Here is a 22,612-nt window from a genome sequence, read left to right as displayed (position 1 = left end):
TTATATTAATGATCTGTGTAGGTTGTTTCTTGGCTTCAGTAAGTTTCTGCTACAAATATTTTAGATTTTTTTTCATATTTTTTCTACAACGAACTGGCAGCATTATAAACAGTTGCAAAACAAATGTGCTTCAAAAACATAAACAAAAATTGCTGGATTATTATCATTCTGAAATGCTAACAGAAGAGAAAATGGTCATTTCACTAGCAAAACTGGCATAATACACAGAAATCATATTTTATGGCTTCTTGATGGTTGTAACATTGACATCATCTGCAGGCTACAACATGTATTTTGGTCCATTTTTGTTTTGCCAGTAAGGAGTCAACACTGCATCCAATTAAATGTGAATGTATGGAGTGGGGAATATAAATATGTACACAACTCTTGACATTGATCTGATTTTTAGCAAGTTTACTAAATGACAGTCACTGGCTTGACAATACTGAATGAAAAATACTGATTTTACACAGATTTTACAGCAAGGTTACAGTATGCTGCCGACGAGCAGTGTCACAAACATAGTCTAAAAAAAACCCGGAGTTGCCCACAGCAGAGGTACACACCCTTTGCTCTTGTTTATTGAGAGAGAAAGCTTATATACTGTAGATTTGCTGAAGTTTAATAAATAAGGTCAACTTATAATATATAAAACAATATAAACATTTATATGCTACATGCATATCATATAATTTAAAGTAATAATTTATATAGCGAAGAGATGCAGATTTATGTTCTTCCTATTTTCCTTGACAATGCGCACACGCAGGAGGTGTCTATTCTTATCCATCTCCATCCTACCAGTTTATTGTTTTCTGAAGTCAGTGCTCTAACGTAAGTTTGGGATGTCTTGCATTGGGAGTTCCAGTGCTTGTCATCAATGCCGCGGCATCCATTTTTTACAGGCTTGGCCTCTTTACATCTTGTTTCATAAAAGTATTGCTTAACTGGAGAATTACCTGTTTTAATTTCTCCCAGCACAGTTACCTGGTGTCCTCTAATGTCGATCGCAGACGATTTGTCTGTGACCCATAAACTTTCACTGTCACAAACTGAATATTCCCCTCGGTGACTCCTGTGCTCCGCGTACCTTTTCCGGCGTGAGGTTCTGTTCACCACCACCGAATTTCCAATATAATCCTCCATGAGGTACAGTGGCGGTGGTTCCAGCGGTGTGTTGTCACTCAAGAGAACTCGGGGAGAGTTGTAGCGTCTCTGCTGCCTTAAGAGGTCTGTATCCATTGAGATAACTGGCTGGAAGTCTGATTTCACATTTTCATCTCCATCCATGTCTTGCTGAGTGTCTTCTTTCTGCACCGTGTTTTGATAGTTTTCCTTAATATCGACCATCTGCTTAGAAAGCTTGTTTTTCAAAATGTCTGCCTGAATGAGTTTAATAATAAGAGAATTTATTGAATCTTCTGGCAAACTCCTTTGATCCATGTTGGTAGACTGGATGCCACGGAGATAAGTGAGAAATATCACATAAAAGAAGATGGACATCACCTTGTTCACCTGTAAGATCTGCAAAGAAACAGAAAGTCAACATAAAACCAATTAAATAGGGAAGTTTACTAGATGCTGTAGACATTAAAATTCTTATTTGTTTTAGCTGTCATACATCTTCTGCATGTTATAAATATAGCTAGGCCATGTGTTTCTTTTAAGATAATTTGTCATTGCATTTTATAATTAATGTAACTGTCTTCTGATTTTTTTTTTCCAGTGTTTAATCTGTATTTCATGCACTTTTCAAGATGACCTTCTTTTTCCTCTTTCCATGTATAGTGACAAATACATCTTTTAGGCCCTTTCTCTACAGAGGTGTGATAGTATGTCCAGGTCTTGTAAGCAGAGAGCGGCTAAGTTACTTTCACAAAGTCTATTCTACAACATAGTTTAGTTTCAAAACTGCAAGATTATGCAGAGTAACATATTATGCAATGGTGGAAAATGAAGAATTTCTGATTTTGCTAAGTGTTGTCAGTTTTTGCGTGTTGATGTCTCCTGGATTCCTCAAATTCCTCTAGGCAACCTGTTCCACTGTTTGACCAACCTCACGTTAACAAACAAACAAACAAAACAACACTCCTGTTTAAATATCATTTCCTGTATCTCAATCTGTACCCGTTGCCTCTTGTCCTTTCTTGGGACACCTCTGAGAAGAGTCTGGCTCCATCTTTTTTATTCCCTCCCATCAGGTATTTCTACACTTCTATAAGGTCTGCCTGAGCCTTCTCTTCTCCAGGCTGAAGAGCCCCAGCTCTCTTAGCCTCCCCTCGTATGACAGATGCTGCAGTCCCTTAATCATCTTTGTGCACTCACTCATGTAGGTCAATGTCTCTCCTGCACTGTGAAGCCCAGAACTAGACATAACACATCAGTTGTGGCCTCACCCGTTCTGTGATGAGGGGAGAGATCCCCTCCCTTAATCTGCTGGTGACTCTTCGAGTACCCTGTGTTTTTCCCAGAAGAAATTGTGGAGAAATTAGACATCTTAAACAGAACATTTTCCACTTCTTCAAATCACCATTTTTCTTGTTAAGAAAGCAAACCATTTTCTATTTAAGAAAGCAAAAGGAAAAAAAAGAAAAGTGTTTTATCGGAGAATCCTCTATTCGCTCTAAGCAAAACTCCTTTAGCAACAGTGAGTCCCCACTTCATAGTTTGGAACTGTAGCAAAATCAGAGCTACCCTCTGTGGATGTGTGATCTGTCCTTTTATGGACAAGAAATGTGTTTTCTCCATTCTCAGTTTGTCACAGTATGAGTTCACCTAAATCTAGACTGTTGCTTGCAGCAATGTTATGCTTTGGAAAAAAAAAAAAAAATCTAAGATTTTTCAGTTACCATACAATTACTGTCATACCTAAACAAATATTAACTTAATGTAGATGGATCTCAGAGCCCAGACCATGCTGTGTAAAAAGACGTCTTCCTGTGCAATTTAGTCTTCCCTCAGTAAATTATGTGCTTTTAAAAACACTAAAAATATTCTAAAACAGATGTCATTCAGCAGATTTCTTACAGCACTCAGAAGGGCTAACCCACACACAGTATGACACATAAGTCCATAGGATGGTGAGCAAAGCTCTAACAACGCTCAGCTCAAAAGCTGAAAGCATTATTCATGCCAACATGCAGCTGCATGTAATCACTGGTCTGCTTAGTTTCAAGACTAAGTGGCACTAGCAAAATACACAAGTTGGAGCAGGTGATGAGGTGGGAAAAGTAAGACTGGAGTTCCTGCAGACTCTTTAATGTCATGCTGCACACAAAAAGAAAAGGCTAGGGACTTCAGAATCAGGGCAGTTCAAATAAACTACTTTTTTCATCCATTCAGGAACCCCGTTGAGATGGAAACAATGTTTAGAAGTATTTTTCTGAACCTAAAGTAAAATATCTTGTGGATTTGATAAGAGGGGTATTTAACTAATCTGAAATTTTGCTTGCAGTTTGATTTGTACTTGGCAAATTATTTGCTGCAAAAGTAAAAATGTTTCAGAACGAATGTTTACATTTTTTTCTGGTATGTTTGAGGGTGCAAAATTTGGAAAGAAAATCAAATGCTTGGTGAAATGACAAATTTTTTACGGCGTTTCTCGAAGACAGTTCACCCAGGAGGTTCATAAGTGGATTGTTCAGAAATTCCAGTCCATGACTTGAAATTGTCAAGCTTACCGTACAGTCCAGCACCATCCAGGATATGTGTAAAGTGCTATTCTAGCTAGGAGAAATGGACATCACTGGGAAACTGCAGCTGCGTTATGGTTTTGGCTCTATTTTGAGTATAAGACACCTTAAAAGTGTACTGGTTTGCAGGGCTGGGCAATATTGCTTTTGAGAAATGGCTCTTTGCCTAAAATGGAACTATGTGCTTGTCTAAATTGAGGATAATTTTCAGTTATTACTTTTTTTTTTTTTTTTTTTTTTGTTAAACCAATACAAATGAGAGGAAAATGTAAAATATCAAAATGTTCAGATGTTTATGTTTCCATATTTTCAAAGCAAATCATTCTGATGTTTCTGGACATGCTTCAAAAGTTACACAATGTAATTTACAAAACAGAAAAAACCCTTACTCAGTATAGTGAGTGAGTGTATAGTGAACAAGTTATCTACAGAAGAGACTTGCATTCAGAGGAAAGATTTCAACAGAGTTACCCTGTGTAAGAGAAGACTGACCTAACTTCCAGGCTCCTGGGGCACAGGCTTGTATGAACTTAAACAGAAGCCACTCCAGCACAAGTAGCAACAGCTCCTTCTTCAGCCTTTTGGAGAATGATGTAAAAATCCCCCAATAATTTAGTCCTTCACATGATTTTTTTCTGTTCTCTCATTAAAAATTATGAAACTTTCAAAAAAATCATTTCAGGAAGAAAGATGAATTTTGTTCAAGTCAAACTTTTTCTAATTAACTGATGACCATGAGAAGTTTTTGTCATTCTTCAGGGTTGTTCTTGACATTTTCCACATGTAAATCTCTGAAAAGTTTCATTTTAGCTGTCTTTGTAGACTATTTGCAGTCAAGTAAATGTGATGAATGGTCCCAGAAATTGACACAATACTATTTACAATCCTACAGGCAGTACAGGCTAGAACACTACATTTATGGCATGGGTCTGAGTGCCAATTAGGCATAGGCAAGCATTTCCATGGTGACCTCAGAATAAGAGCAGAGCCCAGCATCATGCTCCCTAGTCTGGTATCAGCTGAAGTAATGCTGTTGGATACAAACGAGACTGTAACAAGTGACTGCTTCAGTTCCTTTCTGTCTGATATCTGATTGTGCGAGAGTATTAACAGTGGTACCTGAGCTCAGTTTCTTTTTCCATGGGCTTTCAGATCAGCTGGGACACACAGACTAGTCAACATTAAGGTGTGTGATGGCACATCATTTAAATGGACCTTCAGTATATATTGGATAAATGACACATCCATTTGAACCAGTATAATCATCTTACTGTGCAGCACCTGCTACATACCAATATATAAAGCTATGTGGTTGTCGAACAGTTTAGGTAGTGCGAATCTAGACTAATTGATCCAGCACTTTCTCTGGATTCACCTTAAAGGCTAACCCTTGTTGACCTGCCTGTTTATGTTGAACTCATCATTTCCCTGGGGACTGAGTGGTTGGATGTAATAGTGAATTACTCATCTCATTTTGTGCCTGTACCACAAACAGAGTAGGCAGCTAGCTAGGGTAGGCTTTAGCAGCTTGACACAGTCTTGCTGCTGGGGTATCCACCACATTTTCTGTTTCTGTGCTTCCGTATCACCCAATTCCTTTTCTGTTCTGTATATTAGGAGTTCAGCAAGGGCTGCTGACATATTCCAGAAAGCTGTTTTTCCTGAGCAGCTGAGAAGCTTTGGCCCAGCTCTGCTTTTGTACTGTGTTATTCTGTGTGCCCTTCTAGATATTGGGGTGTATCTTTGATGCTTATAGCTCTTGCTAAAGATAATCAAAAAGGGGCTGGGGGGCACATGTATCTCAAATTAGCCTTTAAATGTTCCTGGAAAACACTCTGTTTTATGCAAATTGGAAAAAGCACTGGACATAGAGGTAGGAAGACCCGTCTCTTCAAGTTGGTCCCTTTGCATAGTGGCAGTGCTCTCTTATTCAGAGATACTACCCTAGCTTTCAAAAGTGATTGCAAACATGGTATGAGGAGTAAAACTAAGTGACAATAAGGCATTATGAATGGTCCAGAGGGTCTGTGGGAGCACACATCACAGCACGGCAGGAAAACCAGAATATCCTGGTAATACAGAGCCAGCTGTTAATTTTTCACAAGCAAATTTGACTTAGAGATTGCTGACATTTGTGGCACAGTGGGTAAAAATGAACACCATACGAAAGAAAAGCTCATGCATTGCAAAGGTCTTTGATCTTTCATCTGTAGCTTATTTTTGCTCTATTTTAGCGTTTTTTATTCCTGCCTATCACTGTGGTGTTAGCAGGGTATTAATACTGTCTAATCTAGGTGTCCCAGGGAAGGCCTAAAATTCAGAGAAATACATAAGCTTACCTATTGCTTCATCAATAAATAAAATCCCCAATAGATTCTGGCAAAGAACTCTCTGTTCTTTTCAGATGCAACACTTTATGTAGTGTTGGAAACTTTTATTTTGTTCTGTTTGTGGTGATTAAAAAAAAAAAATCTGTATTGCTTCATTTTGATCAGTCTCTGAACAGTCTACACAGCTGAAGAGCCAAGTGTCATTTAATATGTTCTGTGAAAATAATGAAATTCTAGTACTGTGAGATACTGCCTATTTACTTTTAAGTCATTGCTAAGGGAAACTGGAATAGAAAGAAAAGTGACTGATGAATTTTACGTTCAGCATTGTATAATACCCAACATGATTTATGTAAGTCAACTTGAAGTATTTGGCACTTTCTGAAAATTTAAGAGCCGCTTTTGTTCTTCAGACTGAGCAACTGATGATCATTTGTGGTGGCTGACAGCTTAGTCAGGCTTTTGCCAAAGATGACAGTGTAATTATTCTCATTGCTTGCTAAGCACTGTTTTCACAAACTCACAGAAAGCAGCAAGTAGCAGAATGCCTTGTTAAGTCCCTCATCCTAATAACTGTGTTGAGAAGAAATGTAGCCCTTCTCCTGTGTACTTATGGGGACAGTGAAAAGGTACAGAACAAGAAAAATATCATGCATTCTGATTATTCAGAAAGGTAGGAGTATGAAATTATTGCACATGAAAATTTGCACTGTATTTCAAAATAGTAATCAACTATTTGTACAATATGTACCTCTAGAAGGATTTATTAATGTAGATTGCTGTGGAGTGCTGAATGCTCCGAGAGATGCTATGACCCTCCTGAATATTTCCACTTTTCAAGATGCAGAAATTTCAACACATACAAATTGAAGCTAAAGCTTTCAGAAGAGCCAGACCCACTAAGAAGCCTAAGAATTCAGAGACAAAATCAAGTGGAATGGGGTTACGGCAGATTTAAGTGTTAACTCTCCCATCCTCGAGGCCAACCAAACTGTAAGTTAGAGTGAAGGAATTTGAAACTAATTAATTCCTTTTACAGATGGGCTGGGGAGTGCAGCTATACACCATGTCTGAGGATGAGGCCACCAAAGTATCTTAAGTCTCTGCAGCAGGTCAGTTGCTTTTGGTGATGCATTACTCAAGGCCATTTTCTGAAGAGAAGACACATCTGACCACTGAGCCCAAATAGCCTCCAGTGAATAATATATACCTAAGTTCTTATGGAAATGGGGTTCATCCTACTGAGACATTAATATTTCCTTTTCCTCTCTAAATGACTGGCTGAGCAAAGCACGGCAAGACAGCTGTACACCCAAGTATCAAAAACTCATCTGCACTTTGAACCAATCTACAATACTGTTTATGATTGTTATTGTGACTGTGATCCTACTAGTTGTTGAAGAAAGTTTTCCTGACTCATAATGTTTTTCTGAGGGATAGTTTTGTGATAATACATCTGCTGCATGGAACAATCTGTTTTCTGAACAGTTAAATGCGCTATGTAGAACTGTGGCAATATCGGTTCATTTCAGACACAGCTGATTGCAACAGCATGTGTGTCTACATTTGATCTTTCCACAAATGTATCTGAGATCAAAATGTGATCACCTTACACATACCTGCCCATTTCCAAGAGAAAGTTCAGTAACAGTTCCTTGGTGCTTACCTCACTACTTGGAACAGCAGCTGCTTCTCACACCTTGTGCAAAGTTAATACTGTTAGGTTTTGGCCCCACACCTTTCTCCCCCACCACCAACACTGTCTGGAGTTCAGGGCACTCAAGACCCCCCTGGAGGCATTTAAACACTCCCCAGCATCCTCCAGCAATCCCAACAAGGGACTTGTCTATTAATAATGTCCAGTACAATATCAACCACACAAGCTACATCCCCAAGTCTATAATAAACCACAGAAGTAGGCAGGATTCCTTAGTCACAACTAGGTCTGTTTTAATTCCTTTCCCGACTGATATTTTTGTGACATGGTATTTATACCTGTCTGTCTCTGACCTGACTGCCATGGTATAATTTTGTATTAACCTGCTGACTAATTAATCTGTGTATTGAGAAGGTCAGGGAAAGAGTTTGGGAGGCTGGGATCCTGGTTTCTCTAATTTGTTGGATGAGTTATGTCAAAATCTCCATTCATTACTTTCTGTATCTGCGAAATAAGTAACTCTGTTGAATGGTATTGGGGTTTTATCACCCTAGATAAATACCCTGAAAAGCTTTGCTTTCTCCCTCAAAGAGATCACTGTTGTCGTGCTAAGAGAGCAAAAGTAAAGATTTCCTTTCTCCACACAAGGCACAATAGCATTGCAGTATGATGTCCTACATGGGGTGTGGGAGGTGCCTGCCTGTTTTGAGAGTAATGAGACATCTTAACAAATATATTTCCATAAATGTTTTCAGTCTAAATTATCCTCTGTTTTCATTCATCATTCTCATATCACTGAAATTTGAGCTGTCCATAAGAATTTATCTGGGTTAATATCGACAAAGTAATATGTCTGCCATTGTTCACATTTTAAAGAGGAACTGGAATGTACAGAAATAAGATGATGTTTGCAAGGTCATACAGGAGTTCTGCTGCAAGTTGGGGAACAGCCCCTGGGTTTTCCTGTAGCACTCCCTGGATCAGGAAAACTCCTCTGGAATGCTCTACGGAAGCTTGATTGATCATTGAGAAGCATGAAATGCAAGGAAATAAAAACAATGCCATCTGAGATGAGCAGCCAGCTTAATCTTAGTCATGACAAAGAATTAAAGGCGTAGTTGGATAAACAATTTCCACAAAAGCGAAAGTATTTCTACATACTATTCACAATGTAGCTCTGAAAACTGTCCAAAGTAACAGGAAAACAAAATGTCATGTGCTTAGCTAAATCAATAAATTCCAATGACTTGACTAGACCTGTGCTAATTTTACAAAAACAGATTTTCCCAGAGCTTTGCACTTTCCAGAACCAGGTGGTGCATAATTTGAGCTGATAAACAGTTTGTGTGTCAGTTAATCTTTTCATTACTGTTTGTTAATAGTGTCAGGGCCAAGCAGTAAACAAATCAAATTTGCAGATGAATTTGGAGGTGATGCAAACAGCAGTGAGTAAAGAGAAATACAATCTCTGATGGAGAAATGGAGACATAAAATATTGGCAGAAAATTACAAAACAAAAGTCAAAGTAGAAATTACAAGCGAGCATGCTGGGCAAATAATGGTATTGAGCAATGATATCCAGAGAAGTAAAGAAACCTAGAAAGGAGCAATACCTGATCAGTCCCAGGAATGTTGTAAAATTTTGGAAAGGCAGAGTATTAATAAATGTAAATACTAAGGCATTGTATTGCAGAGCTAGGAAGGAATTAGTGCTTTTTGTAGCACAGCAGAAAAATTGGGAGGTTGAAAAAGTTGGAAAGTATTGTCATGTGAAAAAAAATTAGGAACAATCACCAAAAAAAGTCTAGAAAAGTAGTATGACTGACCTTTGAGGAAATTCTCTCGAACACGCAATCCTTTGCTACAAGCTGACAGAAAAGGCATGACAGAAAACCCACCGCAAAGATCTGGAAAGTGTAAACTCCGGTGAAAGAGAGCATTCACTTTAGGGTGGTGCAAAGGAGTACAATCAGGAAAAATGGGATTAAACTAAGGAAAAGGAAGTTAGGCTGATCATCAAAAGCAGTTTTCAAGCTCTGCAAGATGTTTGTAACAAGCCCAAAGCCACACCAAAGAGGCCTGGTTTCGTGTTTCGTTGCAGCCATGAAACTCCATCTAAGTCTTTTTTTGAAACAGTTTGAAGATCCATTAACCTTTCAAGTCTGCCTGGACCTACTTTGGCACAACCAGGGTTGATTAATTGTTTTATATTAAAGTCAGGCAATCGTTGCAGTTCCTCTTATTTTCGTCAGAGAGATGCTTTGAGGGATTATTCTTTCCATAATTAAAGTTGAGAGCAGTCTTCCAGATGAAATTCAGGTCTTTTACTTTCCCATAATTCTGGGGGCTTCAAGCCCGGCCCCTGGATATATCAGGGGCATGACTATATTTTTTGTATGTTTCCAAAAAGAGAGAGGGAAGCCATGCAAAGGCTCAAGGTGAAGTAGTCCACATTTATAACAGGTTGCTCTTGTTATTCTATTTTCAAATACCAGAGGTGAGTTTTATCTAACTTGGCAGAAGGAGGAGAAAGGGAAGCTGCTCTCAGATAATCAGAATTTTGCCCGTCTCCTGTTAGGGTATGAAAAAGCAGCCTTCTAGAGACCCTGTGGTGTAGAACGGTCTGGCACTTTTTGACATTTACATTACTACTGGAGAACTCATTTTGAAGGAAAAAAAAAAATCATAGAAACAATTTGAGAGATTTTTAAAACGCTGGTTTTTAGTTTTTCTGATGTTAAGAAACTCAAGAGGAAAACTGCTTCAAACTGTGAATTTCAATATAATTATTTCACTGGATTTTATATTGAAAACAAAAGGGTTTGTGTTTTGGTTTGGTTTAGAAACTGAAAAATTCCTTTTCCATCTTTTTTTCATACCTTACAATCTATTTTTTTTCTTTTATGAAATAAGGAAAACAGTGAAATCAAGCAAGCAAGCAGAAGAAAACAAGTGTTGCAGCTTCAAAAATGTCTCAGTATGAAAAACTCTTACATCCCTAAACCTGGTTTATGGGTACAGACAAACCTCACATCCAGAAGGAAACAGAAATGTACCAACAGGGAATGCTAGTTAGAAATGAAATGAGCTTTTGTTTGGTTTGAATTAAAAAAAAAAAAAAATCCTTAAGAGAATCTGAGATATCCCTGTTGATAAGAGAGCATTTCTTTGGTTTTGCTGCCACCCTTGAATACAGATGTTTACCTTTAGAGTAGTGATGCTCTTAGGGCAACACTATCTCTTGTGAGGCCCAGTCAAATTTTTAAGTTACTGTTTTCTTAGAAGAAACAGCACTGCTGCTTGAGAGTTTCTCCCAAGCACCAGAGATGAACCTCACTGCACCTCCACACACAATGCACCACCACCCCATGTGTGCCCTGTGGGACTGGGATTGTGGAGAGCCATGGCGCAAGAGACTTGGTGGGGAAGCCCTGTTTAATTTCAGTCAAAACTGCACTTGTGTTTGCTTTGCAAAAGCCCATGATTCTGAGTTTATTTAAAGCTGTACAGAAATACATCCATGGTCACTTTGTGAATCAAAGTTTGCTTTCTGAATTGCCTCTGCCTGCTCCTCAAAGGTGTAAAGTATCTGATGCAGAGTTCTCAAGAACAAGACTCCAGGCCTGGTACAAATACTTTAAAAGCAACCTCGTTGAACTCAGCATGAATTGGGCAAAGTTTTTGCACAGTAAGGGGCGTAAGGAAATCACAATATGACTAGAGGCAGTTCATGTTTGATCCTTATTTTGTCGTACATGTAACTTGCACCTGAATTGTTTGCATTAAGAGCATTAGCATTGCAGAAATTAGCATTGCAGTATATAATTAATACTTTTTCCATGGCCTTTGCATAGGTGCAGCAGCTTGCTCACAGACAGCTTAATACTATATATATAAAGTCATTCTCAGAAAAAAAGCAGTCTTGTATTTCTGATAAAATACAGGCAAAGGTTTTGGAGAGAAATGTAAGGTTAGAAGTTTGTTTCTTTGCATAAAATACAGGCCTTCAGATTAAAAAGAGTTTATACGCCTAAAATCTTGTCTATTCTGACGAGCTAAATATCTGGTCTAATGTGAGAGATCACTTCTCCCACTGTGAAAAGGCAGCTCTCTTAGAACTTCTAACAGCTGCACAGTGAGACTCCTGAATCCTTCTTATGGAGAAGAGCTCACAAATATAATGTGTGCCCGTGAAAGACTGTTGTGCTTTTTCCCATTGCATTTGAATCCTTAAAAATGTCATTGCCCATTTAGAGAAAAAAAAATAATTTTACTAATTTGCACTACTTTATGGCAAATTGCTTACGTGAAGGCCTGTCCTGGGGGTAAAGACTGTTCCGGTAAATCTAGCTGGTCTGCATTTTTTTCCTTGTAAAAATTTGCCTGAAGTGGAACTTTGTTTGTGAGTCCCCTAGTTCATCAATGTTCATGTGGATAAAATTTCCAGTATGCAGTTCTCCTCAAGACACAGAAGTTTTCCAATTTTAACTCTCAGTTAACACTTTACTGTGAGTTTTGCTATACTTGGGGGCTAAAGCTCAAGGATAGTGAGAGAATTCTGATCCCATCTAACAGAGTGCATGTTTTTTAAGCTTGTGAGTTGTCTCAATGAAATGTAGATTGCCCACCCGTTGAATGCTCTGCTAAACTGCACCCAGAGCGTCTGCTAATTTGCAGAATTCAGCCTTCCCTTACAAAGTCAAAGCGTGGTCTCTGTGTTCTCCTAACGCAATAATGCAGGCTCTGCACCTCTACAAATACAAAACTCATCTGAAAACTGCCTTGGGTTTTGGAAACCACTGTGGGTTTTTTTATCTTGTGATCCAGATTCCACTTTGCTGTTCACGTCTAATGCCTCCCATCTACTCCTTGCCAAAAATCTATGAAATAAGAATTTTAGAACTGAAAGTACTTTAACATATGCTGTCTCATGTCAGGCATATGATCTATAGATATTTGATAGAAAAGCAAGGTTTTACACTGGGCATGGGAGACACACAATTGAGATGTACAGTAGCTGGCTTAAACATTGGCCTTGCCTCTCCTTATACAGTAAATAGCTATCCAGTCAACAGCTAGGATGTCTTTCTAGATGTCTTCTTACTGAAGAAATGCTGGTTATGAAGAATATTTTCTATAAAAGGTCAGTAATAAGTAATATGCAGGGTATGGGAACTAGGAATAGAAAAAGTAATTTTTTAATAGACCTTTTTCCATCTCTTGTTGCATGCATACTATACATTTCATGAAAGAATCCTGCTAGTATCTGATCACCACAAGGGTTGGTTATATATTTGGATAATTGACTCATAGGTAAGCTACAACCTATGGAGACGCTGCTGCAGGACTTGACTACTTTTATGAGAGATCAGGTGTCCTGCGATGTTACAGGCTTGGACACACGACCCCCACTGCAAGAGCAGGTCCTGTGAATGCATGAGAGCTGACAGAGAGTAAGTGAAGGCTACAGACATCTGTTTGCAGACATGGTAATGCTGCAGCATACAGATTTTTCATAATTAAGAGTCAAATTTGTGATTAAGTGGTTTTGCTATTGTTTTATGGTTTGGAAATTAAAGCCCAGACAAGTTGTATGAGTTTTCCAAGGTTCTGGAAGACCAAGGTCATGTGAGAAGAGAAGGAGAGGGTGAGTATTCAGACCTTCCTCTCATGAGGTCTAGGCTGTGGTTGGTTCTACCCACTGGACTAGTCTCTTTCTGCTTCTTCCCAGCACTCTGCTGGCCCTAAGCAATGTCCATTGAGTCAACTGACCAAAATCAAAAGTATTTCCATGCCATATTTCTTCCTATTGAAATCATAGCAAAAGGAAACAGTCCTTACTCTAGTGAAGTCAGAAGTAACTGAGAAACAAGCAGAGGGAGGGAAAGGATGTGTAAAACATTGCCAAAGGTGTCCATAGCTGGCTTATGTTGAAGATCTCAGGTGCCTTGAGGAATTAAGTATTACTTGGAATCAATGTTAAAAAAGGAACAGGCCAATGTAAATTGACCATAACAGTTCAGTAGTTTTTCCCCATGAACCAACAAAAAAATCAAGGGAGAGATTTTTAATTCTGCACATAGGAAAAACTTGGTCCTAGCTTCAATTTGCACAGTAGAGATCCCTGATTAAAAAGGAGCCAAATGCTGTTGTGCTTCAGGAAGTGGGAGAATTAGGGATGCTTACTTTGGATGACAGTGTAACCTTACAGTGTAGCCTGTACAAGGGGAGATGCACAGCTGCATCTCCCCAGGAGCAGAGTACAAAATATATTGTAAGAGTCACAGTTCCTCCCTATCTTCCCTCCACCACCACACGTACTCCCTTTGCTCTGCTACAAGTCAATTACTTCATACTTACTTTTTTTTTTTTTCATGATGTAGTTTACTCTCCCATGCTCCCAGCCAGCTACTTTGGCTAGCAAGGAAGGGGAATGGGGTGCAGCTTGGGCCCTCTGCACTTCTGTCATCTTAACACCCCCTCTCCACCTACTTCCTCTCAGCAGGGAGTATTGGGTGAGCAGCCTCCTTACATCGAGCAACCTGAACTTGTACACTCATGGCAACAAAGACAGAGGGAAGAGAGAGGGTTAGTCCTCCCTCTTATATTTCTGTCTGACAAGGTGCTGGCCCTGGCAATGCATGGTGAGTTTAACCTAGTAAATGTATGCCGTACAGATTCCAATTTAAAGGCCCACGTTAAGATGATATATGATATTACCAGTGCTAGCAAAGAGGTGAACGTGTTCACTGAAACCTGTTGGAAGACCAGCATCTTTCTAGCCTGATCTCAGTCTGTTACTAGAAAATATGGAAGTGAGCCCATTGTGAAAACAACACAAAACAATCACATCCTTAGGAACTTTTGCAAGGCAAACATATGGGGAAATTCTTTACTAAAGGTGAGAGGTCAGTCAACATCTTGGGATCACTGGATGTAAAATGGATAATAAGTTCTCAGGCCTTTTTGACAATGGGAATACAAAGAGTGTGCTGAGCTACAAGCAGGAATAAAGGACTTTTCCAATGGAAAACTTTTCCTATGGCTGGCACTGATGGGAAGCCTACATATACTCAGGAAATATCTCACGTGCCCTCCCAGGAAACAGCAAAAGCACAGACATAACTCTTTTCTGTCCCATGCTCTCATCATCTCACCTTAAACCTACATCTCTGGGCTGAAAGCACACCAAGCCTCAGATAAGTCTTCCTTGACCACGTCATGAAAACCTCTTTCTTGTTAGCATACATATGGGGGTACAGTTTGTGATTTCAGACTTTCAGTATAGCTTCAATTAAGACACAGGTGAGCGCAAAGGAGGAGAGAATCCAGGAGGTCAAGGCTGGGGGAGTCAGGTGTCTGTGCAGATGTTGGATTTACAAGCAAAATACTGTGCTAGAGTTAATTGGAAAAGATAAGACACATATTTTGAGACTGCTAGAAATTAAGGAAAATTGCGAAGAACATTTATTCTCATTTTAAATTATTAAATGATATTATACTTGGAGCCAATTTTGTATATGTAACTCGAAATTAAAGCTCAAGGCCAAATTCTGCTTTTGGTCACACAGAAAGATACTGAGTTGCATATGGCTGAGGTCATAATCTGGCATAGTGTCTGAGCTGGCTCAGTTTTCTATTGAGCTAATGTCAGTACTGGTAAGCAGTTATGAGGAAATCCAATAGGGAACTGGTCAGGTGTTAATACTCACAATCAACAGAATTCCAAATAAATTGGAGGAATTTAAGAAACAATACTGTATCTTATGATTAGGTTGCTTGTTTAGACTTAAAATAACTCTATTGACTTGAGTGGTGCTCCTTCAGATTTACTTTGGTACAAGTTAGAAGAAAATGTGATTCAGTGTTCAGAAGATCTTTCCACATCAGATCTGTAACAAAAGTGAAGGAAGGAGGCATACAGATACTTCTGAAAAACAAGACAGTAAAACCAAACTACATTCTTGTCCTCTTTTCTGTGTTCTATGAACAAGCTGAAACTGAAATTTCTTCGAATTATTTCCTTTCCCTTAAATTTGGGGAAGACATGAGTCTATGTTGTGAAACTTGGAGTCATCTGTTTTGTTGGCTCAGGTGGTCTACAGCTATGTGAAATGAAGAAAATTGCATTAATGTAAGAAAGGGGTCTAGTTTCTCTACACTCTAATGAAAGAAATACCTTAAAAAGTATGTATCATTCCACAAAAATATATCGTTATTTCCCTGTCCTTTTCCTAACCTACAAATTTTTGGCAGTGGAAAAGGTAGTTTTATTCACAGCATAAAGACAATGGTGTCTCAATTTTATATTATTTGTTTCTAACTGAAGAGAAATTTTTATACTACAGTAAAGTCTTAGGTTCAAGGTTTGAAATTAAGTTTATGGATTAATTTTCAATATTTTCCATTAATTTCAGTTCCAAACACCCACAGTTGCATTAAAGGATTTAACCTCCTTGCATCACTGAGGGTTAATTTTAAATCCTTTCCAGTGTTCACCTGGAAGGCAAATATTCATCCTGCCTACACGTGCTGGGTTGTCTAAATGATACGCTTTGTCTTAGGTGAGGTAAATCTGCACCACAGTGAATTAGCCATTCTGAGACTGTAATTGAAATCTTGTTTATCCTACAGGCTGAAAGGTTCAGATGAGAGATTGTAATTTTAGTCTGGTTTGGGCTTTTCTCTTTTTCTACTTGCATCTGTCTTAAAACGTTATGTTACAGGTTGGCACTCTGTACAGTAATCTAAAGAGCACTGCAACTTTTTACTCCAATGTGTAATGCAGAAGACAGTATCAGGGATACCTGGCAGGGAGGCTGGGTAAGAACTTGTTCAAGGAACTCAAATACAGCAGAATAGGACCAGCAGTGCTATCACAGACTGTCCACTTGTTTGTGCTGGTGATTGCTTGCCAGTGTCTAATTCTAGCCAAAGCCATGAGAACATTTTCAGGACATTAAGTTTTTCCAGATAAGTAAAAGGACTTAAAGTACTCATTTTGTACTAAAAAATCTTCACACTCATAAAACCCCCAGTGAAAGTAAAAGAGAATACAAAGAATGAATATTTTAAACCATTATGTCTTGAAAGAAAATGCATAGCCATTACTATTTTACTATCTCTTGTCCTTTGTGTTCTGGGAAGGCAAAAATGCAGCCATTCTAATGAAAAAAAAAAGAAACTAAATCCCACAAATACCATTGTTAGGAAGGGGGAAAGGAGAAGAAATAATGCTTATCATAATTTCCCTTCAGAATGAAGACAGTGGTTGACTACCCTAAATAAATCCATAAATAAATAGGAATTGTATTCCTTTTGAGGCTTCCATGTTTGGAAATTTCCTTGTGCAGTTCTCTGTCATTTTCGTTCTTGAAAACTTCCATGCTCCTTGCTTTAGTTACTCTTTAGGGTAACATGTTCCATATGTCACATAGCCTTTTTATGAAAGCTTAGAATAAATTCTCCTTTCATCCCTGTGACCTAATTTTAAGGTCTTAGTGTTGTGGAGGATGAATCTGGATCAGTTTGATCAGACCCTCCTATTCTATAAATGTCATTTAACTCACCACAACATTTTTTCCTCTTTCCATAAAAATAATCCCAGGTCTTTCTTTTTAAGTGTTGCTATTATGAATTCCCTGAAATGCTACATCTAATTGAGCAGTACTCTCTGACTCAGATCATTATTATACTACTTGCTTTCATTTAAGTGAATTTTTAAATTAATGCAACACAGAATCTTATTATCTTCTTTTTTCTTGGTTGTTATTCTCTGGAGTAGATGCCAAAGAGGGTTTTATTTTTTTTTTATTTATTTTTTATTTTTTTTAACAGTGGCTTCCCAAGTATTTTTTATGCTCTGCATACAACATGAATTTCTTTCTGGGCAAATGCTCGCTTTGATACATTTTTCTTGGAATAACATCTTCACAGGCATTATTTTCTTTATGCATTCCCATCACTCTTCTGTGTAAGAAATGTATGCACTTAAAAATCATCCAGGCCGTTCCATTCACTAGCTAAATCAAAAATTCTCACTGTGGATTCTTGATGTTCCCTGTGCCTCACCTCTCTCTCTAGCACCAGCTTACACTGGAGAAAACTTCACTGCAGCTGATGCAATTAAACTTATTCAAACCAATCACAAGTGACAGAAGAGGGGCCCCCTCGCTTTCTGATTCTGTTCTCCTAATGTTGGTATTCTTCACACATGTAAATCTGTAATCCTGATGCAATCTCTTTTCAGTGGGTTAATCTGCTTGTTATCAGTTTAGCTTGTGCTTGTTCTACAGGTGGAAAAAAGATCAAACAGTTTTAAAGTACATCACATAGAAAAGTTGCAACAGTTCAACTATGAAATTTTGACTGAGCCTATCTCAAAGATGCACTGTTTTATAGAAGGATCAGTCAGGGACTGCACTAATTCTTCTTGCCATCAACACAGCTATATGGGGAGAAGACTCTATCAATTTCTTCTGGCAAAAATAGATTTTTACTCCTTTAGCCTGCTTTGCTTGTGGAAGGTAGCTATAGCCATACAAAACATGATCATGCCTCTGGTGGTTGTTGCCTACAAGGAATACAGGCCTGATGGAGTCAGTCTGGCAAACACTCAACTGTAGTCCCGAGACAGATGAAAACTAAGAGTTTTTCCTGCATAGTTCTTTTGTTTTTACAAGAAAAAAAGCTCTGTCAAACAAGCTCTAGCTCTACAGTACTTACATAGATATGCTGCTACAAAGTCCTTGCATTATGTGGCTTATACTTGGGAAAAGGCACAGCTCTGTCTGCAGCAAAATCCTTTTTTCTTGTCATGTCCTCTCCTCTCTTCTCATTAGAGGGCTTTGTTGGTAGACACACCTGGCATAATAGCGGCTCTAGACAACCCCATTCTGTTCTCCTCAACTTTATAAAACTTGTGATCTGGTATCTTTGTAGTATTTATTTTCATGATATTCCCATGGAGCTGAACTGTGCTCCAAATATTCTTGTTTTACAGGTGAAAAACTGTCTGGCAAAGAGGCAAGTTGACCTGCCCAAGGCCCAGAGGAGGTCTGTGGTGTGACAGAGAGTTAGACTGAAATGAGACAATGTAAGCAGTAGCCAGAGCAGCTTCTGGGTTTGGACTTGCTCAGATATTGCACATTGAGCTCCCTGTGACTAAAATCAGTCTGCAGTAGTACACTTCCTTGAGTAGTACCAATAATGAAGTTTGTTTTAATGTAACTTAGTGTCTTGTGGTTGGATTATTTAATCTTCTAAAAAAGTCAAACTGCAACTGAAATTTTTCTTAAATTTTTGTGCTGTGTGGATTGTCTGGTACTAAAGTCTAGAAGTTTCTCTTTCTTGGCTGGACTTCCCTCAGTGGTAGCATTAACATTGTACTCCCATGTTCTCTCTCTGGCTATCTGTTTCCATGACTTTTGTAAAAGCCAAACACCTTAAGATCCTCTCTCAACAATGGCCATGCTCTGAACTTATTGAGAGGGACTTATGAACAGACTCACAGACTGTATCACTACATAAGCCTCATGTAGTACAGAGATTGCCAGAAACTGGGTGAGATGGGCAAATTTTTTGCTGAGACATGGAGGCAAACTTATGGTTTTTACCCTATTATCTTTGTTGTATCCACTGTGTCTCTGTAGGGCAAAATGGTTATTTCATTCTCTCTGCCATGGCCCCTGTTTTTCCTGATGTCTACTCCACCAATAGTCCTTTTTTGCCATCTCCGCAGAACGACTTCCAGAAGGAGGGATAGGAGCTGCAAGATATAGGCCCCTCTTCCTGTGTTGCTAAGAAGGTACTGTCTGACTCCAGAGAAGTTTCTGAAACCTTAGCCCCGGTGGACAAAGGAGATCAGGCTTTGGATGCAGATAATTAAGCAAATTAGCAGGGAGCAATTGAGGTTTATACATCTACTGGAGTTCTTGAGTTGACATATATGCATTTAGAGCATTGCAAAACTGCAATGGTGCTGTATAAGGTGTGCACAAGAAATTGGTGTTAAGATCTTAGTTACTTGTATTAGAATTTTTCTGGCAGTGAGAGGGTGGCACCCCTCAAACATGATTTCAGATGTACCACTTCTGTAGTGTTCAGGAATATTGCTCATCTTGCATTAAAGGGCAAATTGGCTCTCTGGTGTAAATAAAGATCAAGAAGTCAAAGTTTGTGTCAAAATCTCAGTTTTGAAATCAGCATGCCATGGAGAACCTGTGCTTTGATTTAACACTTTCATTCCAGCTTGAACGATGTAATAATCAGACCCTGGACAAACTTTTTTTCTGTATTTCTGTTCTATATAATTATCTTGATTAGTTTATATAACACATTTGATGCAAAGCCCTTCATGAAGGGCTGAGAAATCCTCTCTTCACACTCAATAGAAGTATCTATTCTAATGTTAACATTTCTGTGTATACTTCAGGACCCTGTCAGCCCAGAAAAAGGCTTACTTCACAGACCAGTATTGTTTAGCATAAAAAGGGCAGAATATGCATTTGAAATACAAGAAAATTTCAAAAAATCCCACCAAGACAAAGTGCAGTCACATACTCTGCTGATGAGGAGAGTGCAGAAACCTATATTGAGTAGAATTGTAATAGAGAAGGAAACAAAAGTAAACACATAGGACAAATAAGCAAAGCAAGTGGTAACTTCTTCATAAAGCGAAGTTCTGGGATTGCAAAAGGTCAAAAATGCTTTAAATCACTGGAGTGTGTTTCAATTAGAAAGATAAAATGAAATGGGCTTTGAAGTACTATTTAAAATTGAGGAGAAGAATCCTGAAATCTCCGGGAGTCTCAAAGAGTTAAAAGTAATGAATTCAGTAAGAAAAAGCATGATTCAATGTCAAAAAGTTTACAAGTTGACCATCTGAAAATACTTTGAGTTCAACAGATCAAAACAGATTGCTTGACTTGAACTTTCAAAGAAATAAACAACAAAAAATATGTTTAGAAACACAAATTGTTTAATTGTTTGAAGTGAACAGGCTTTACTTCCACACAGTTTGAATTTAATTGATTGGACTTTTCTGATTCAAAATGTTTTCAGGAATTTGGGAAGACAGAGATGTATGGTGTGGTTGTTACAAAGTGAGAATCTCATCTGATTGCTAGATGCCAGCAAGTCAATGACCAGAGGGATACTATCATTACAGTGGAATCATAAGAATGAACAGTATTGTCCGAAAGACACAAGGGAAAAGTATTTAAAAGCCTTGGAAGAACTTCATGTCTAACAATACTGGCATCTGAATTTTGCATAGATGGCCAGATCTTCTGTAGCATAGCATCACTGTTTAGTGTCTTTAATCTGGCTTGCATCATTGTGAGGATCTGGCCCTTAACTGAAAATGTTCCAATGCTTTGTAGAACAATATAATCCAGCGAAAAAAATCAACAAACCTTGATTGTCAGCATGTGTCATGCAGGAGCTGTTTTATGGTTTAATGCCAGTGCACTTTTTCAGCATTTCTGATATTAACAAATTTATTTCTTCATAAGAAATTTTTAAAAAGCTCCCCTCTCCTCCCTCCTACACATCTTTGCTCTTCTCTCAGCTGTCATCACTGTTTACAGTTTGAGTAAGCAAAAATATATATTTACAAGTACAGCTTAGTGCTGTGTTTGCTGGTATAGACTGCCTGGGGGCATGTCTGTGAATTGAGCACCCGGCTACACACATGAATATACCTTCTTCTCTCATCAGTCCTTCCCCTTCCCTGCCTTGTTTTCTTAAGTTGTATATTAAATCTTTTCTGTCAGATTTTGAGCTTTTTGAGATGGAGACTGATGTCTTCAGGTCTGTACATGAGCTCTGTCAGATCCTGAGCAGTAAGCATGAGGCTCCTATCACTCCCGAGCAGGGAAGACCAAAACTTCTGTCTTTATTGAACACCCCTGTGGCCTATATCCTGCTCTGTGAACCTACACGCTAGATTAGCTGAGGTCACAGAGCAGAAGAAACGTCATGTGCCTGCGTTGCAGCTGAGTATTTCACCTTATGGGGTTGCGTGTGAAAGCAGCCTTAGGAGAAGATTTTATTTTCAGCTGCAGTCTAGTGCTATGGCCCTTCTCCTGACTGGACATGTGCCCATCGGACAATCCCAGAGCATCTTGGTTGCCTGCCAGTCCCAGATGCCAGAAGCATGTCCCCACTTCCTCTCCCCTTACATGATGAAGTCTGCGGGGTCTCATTCACTATAACTCAGAGAAGTTGCATCTTACACACTCTTGGGGCAGTGAGGCCAGATCCTGATGAAGGCCTCCAGATGTTATTGTAATAGCAATAACAATTAAAAATCTACCATGACAAAATGAAAAAGGTACGATAAAGTTAAAATCTGGCTTTTCACATAGTTTTAGAAAAAATGTTGCAAAGCAGCAGCTACACTCTTATAAGAACTGGCCTTCAGCATCATGCAGACAGTGTTTGTGGCTTTCCAAATCCTCATGACTTCAGGTACTGCTGATGCCAACTGAAAGCTAGCAGTTCCCAGAAATTTTGCAGAATTTCTTCTCAGTGTTCAACTAGTCAGTAATCAGTGTCCAGTTAAGGTCACTAACCGGTGTTCAGTTCGTAAGTCCCCTGGGAATTGCCTTTATAAGTTTGGGAAAGACATTAAGGACTTGCTCACACTGCTAAAATTAACTTCATTTTTTTTTACTGTAGTATTACTGATGGATATGTAGCTGCCACAATGTTATACCAGCAAACACAAAACATGTTAGTTTTAGGCTGAGATGTATTTGCTGAAGTTGACTCCTACAAGAATAGCTGACTTTTTTTGATTGTTTGTTTGACCTTCATTGTAGTTTTGACCTTGGGTAGCTAAAGTGCTTTTAGTGGTTCTGAAGTAAAAGAAGAATGTAGCTTTCTAAAGCAACTTTTCTACCTGTGAAATGGGACTGATAGTACTGATT

At 38.6% G+C, this 22,612-nt stretch overlaps 1 protein-coding gene across 1 annotated transcript in view; it reads right to left on the bottom strand.

Annotated features, from left to right (window-relative positions):
- Positions 1 to 474: 474 nt before the first annotated feature.
- NTF3 (neurotrophin 3) overlaps positions 475 to 22,612 on the bottom strand; it is a 54,017-nt gene continuing 31,879 nt past the window's right edge. The window contains exon 2 of the mRNA XM_082072430.1: positions 475 to 1,524. Within this exon, the coding sequence (XP_081928556.1) occupies positions 730 to 1,524 (795 nt within the window). The 3' untranslated portion in view covers positions 475 to 729. The remainder of the gene's footprint in view (positions 1,525 to 22,612) is intronic.

Source organism: Streptopelia decaocto (genome assembly GCF_964273445.1).
Source record: "Streptopelia decaocto genome assembly, chromosome: 1".
NCBI classification, from domain to species: domain Eukaryota; kingdom Metazoa; phylum Chordata; class Aves; order Columbiformes; family Columbidae; genus Streptopelia; species Streptopelia decaocto.
The sequence above is the reverse complement of the archived record's forward strand: the minus strand, read 5'-3'. Positions and strand labels throughout refer to the sequence as shown.